Below are 2,271 nucleotides of genomic sequence, written 5' to 3'. Positions count from 1 at the left end.
GGTTGATAAGCTAGTTTTACTTCCAGCTGGTGAGTGCATCTGACTTCGTAACATTTTAAGAATAATGAGCTCTCTCTGGGATGCGGAGCTGGAATTACCTTAAAATTGGGAGCCATTTGCCTGAGGACATACTAGATGCCCGAGCTGGCTGGCAGCTGGGTCCCTGCAACTTGACTCGGTACCCAGGATTTTAATGGAAGGAACTGGACACTCGCTTGTGTTAGGTGTTGTCCTGAAGGCCAGTCCAGGCTGGGACCTGCTTTTATAAATATCTAAATCAGGATTTTGCTTTTTGGACATAAACAGTATCTTTCTTGTCTCAGTCTCCTGGATATTTTGGATGATAAAGGCGTACATGAGAGACAGTACATTCCTCTTACTGCAGATTTAAGTCATGCTTGCTGCACTTGCATATTTCTCTTCTTGCTGATTAGTTTTCTATCTTTTTGCCATACTTTATTCCATTATGTTCTAGGTTGGCCCTGACCGCATGAAGTAAAACGCGGTGCTGAAGTCCAATATGACACAAGAAGTTGGTGTATTTTTTCTGGTAGGTAGGTAAGTCGAATCCTGACGAGGTCCCGTATTAATGATTTACAGACAAAAATACAGAGCTTAAAAGAGAGGGAAGTAGGAATAAACTAACCCTGTGAGATCTGCAAACATGTCTGGAAAACCAGTTTGCATTGCTGATTTTGAAGAGTATGCTAAAAAATTCCTCCCCAAATCAGTGTATGATTATTACCGATCCGGAGCAGATGACCAGGAAACGCTAGCAGATAATGTAGCAGCATTTTCGAGGTAGGAGGATGATTTAAGGCTGGAGTGGGAGGGGGGAGTTGTAAATTCTGCATTATTTGTAGATGTGGTGCAATGTTAGATTTTTCTGTGTGAACAAAGCTCAATTTTTCTGAAACTTTTTTGTTTTTTATCAGAGACTCTCAAATAATTCCTTTTTAGAACAACCGTCTCTCCCCTTTCACTCCTCCACCTGGCATCTTCTGTCAAAAAGCAGTCCCTAAAATCCAGTAGCATCTTATTAGCTTTACCTGCACTTTATTTCTTTTGTTAACATAAATTCTCTAAAGAGTCCCTTGGCTCCAACATTTAATCAGCTGATGAGACTGTAATTTCTGCATTCTGGGCTATGATGCCGGCAAGGGATTCTTGTGGTGGGGTTAGGTCCCGAGTCGGTTTTGCCTTTTGCTTGTTCTTTCTAGACTGAATTAATTACGTAGCCTTCCCTGGTAAGTGCTCGTGCAGCGTTGCTAGATCAGAGCCGCATAGCCTAGCGACAAGGAGTTGCATATCCTAGCTCTGGAGCGAGCCGTGAAAGCCAGGGCTCGGTGCTGGGTGGCCAAACCGTGCTCGGGGGGTCTCCGGCAGAAGGTGAGCACTTCACCGGGAAATATTGTAAATGATGGGAACTATTATAAACCAGTTTTGACTTAGACTGGCCCCCTGTGCTGTTGTCAAAACCTTAACTCGGGTCACCCTGTGCCTCAGAAGTACAAGGTCAACACAAAGTAAGTCAGCGTTTGCTGTCAGATTCAGTGGAAGAGTGTCAAAGCTCACGTCAGGTCAGCTGCTTCCCCATCCCCTGAATCTCCGCTGCTCCTCTGCCCCCAGAGCATCAGCCCAAGCGCTGCAGAGGAAAGAAGGCAGCTGGAGGCTGGTCGCCTCAGCCCGGCTGAGCCCGGTCGAACTGCTTAAACAGCTGTTGGCTTCTCTTTCCTTCGGGTGCTGCGTTGGTGCGGACATTTAAGCCCCCTGCTCCTTTGCTAATCTCTAAAGTCTTTGCCTTAAATCCCTCTGAGTCTAACAAACCAAAACAAGATTTTTCCAATTTGTCGTTAGCCTTTCTCCCTCCCCACTTCGCTTTGCTGCTGCGGAGCAGCGATCCTACTTACTGCTCCAGTTGCCCTTTCCACAGGCTATGAGCAATTCAGCTGGAAATCCCACGCAACTTCAAGGCTGTAGGAAACTCAGCGGTAATTCATTTAGCGGGATCTCAAAGGTCAGACCGCAGAAATCGGCTCAGAACCTTAATTTTAGGGACACGTGTAGAAAAGCTTTACAATGTCAGGAGAAGAAGAAAGCTAACCTCCGCTGTGACCACTTATTCCAGACCTCTTAGCTCCATGCAGAAGCCCCCGTCACGGACTGGAAATCCCCTTGTGCTTGGGGCTGCTCAAACACAAGCCAAAGGACCGCTCTGGCTCCGAGGAGGAAATAGGAGCAGGAGGGGATTAGTAGCGCTTCACCTAATGT

The 2,271-nt window shown here is 46.4% G+C and overlaps 1 protein-coding gene across 1 annotated transcript in view; it reads left to right on the top strand.

Moving 5' to 3' along the window:
• Nucleotides 1-664: 664 nt before the first annotated feature.
• Nucleotides 665-2,271, top strand: part of HAO1 (hydroxyacid oxidase 1) — a 27,194-nt gene continuing 25,587 nt past the window's right edge. The window contains exon 1 of the mRNA XM_009282520.1: nucleotides 665-801. Coding sequence (XP_009280795.1) covers nucleotides 665-801 — 137 coding nt within the window. The remainder of the gene's footprint in view (nucleotides 802-2,271) is intronic.

Source organism: Aptenodytes forsteri, unplaced genomic scaffold (assembly GCF_000699145.1).
Source record: "Aptenodytes forsteri isolate BGI_AS27 unplaced genomic scaffold, ASM69914v1 Scaffold5, whole genome shotgun sequence".
Taxonomy (NCBI): Eukaryota; Metazoa; Chordata; class Aves; order Sphenisciformes; family Spheniscidae; genus Aptenodytes; species Aptenodytes forsteri.
This window is presented reverse-complemented; position numbering and strand designations above follow the sequence as displayed.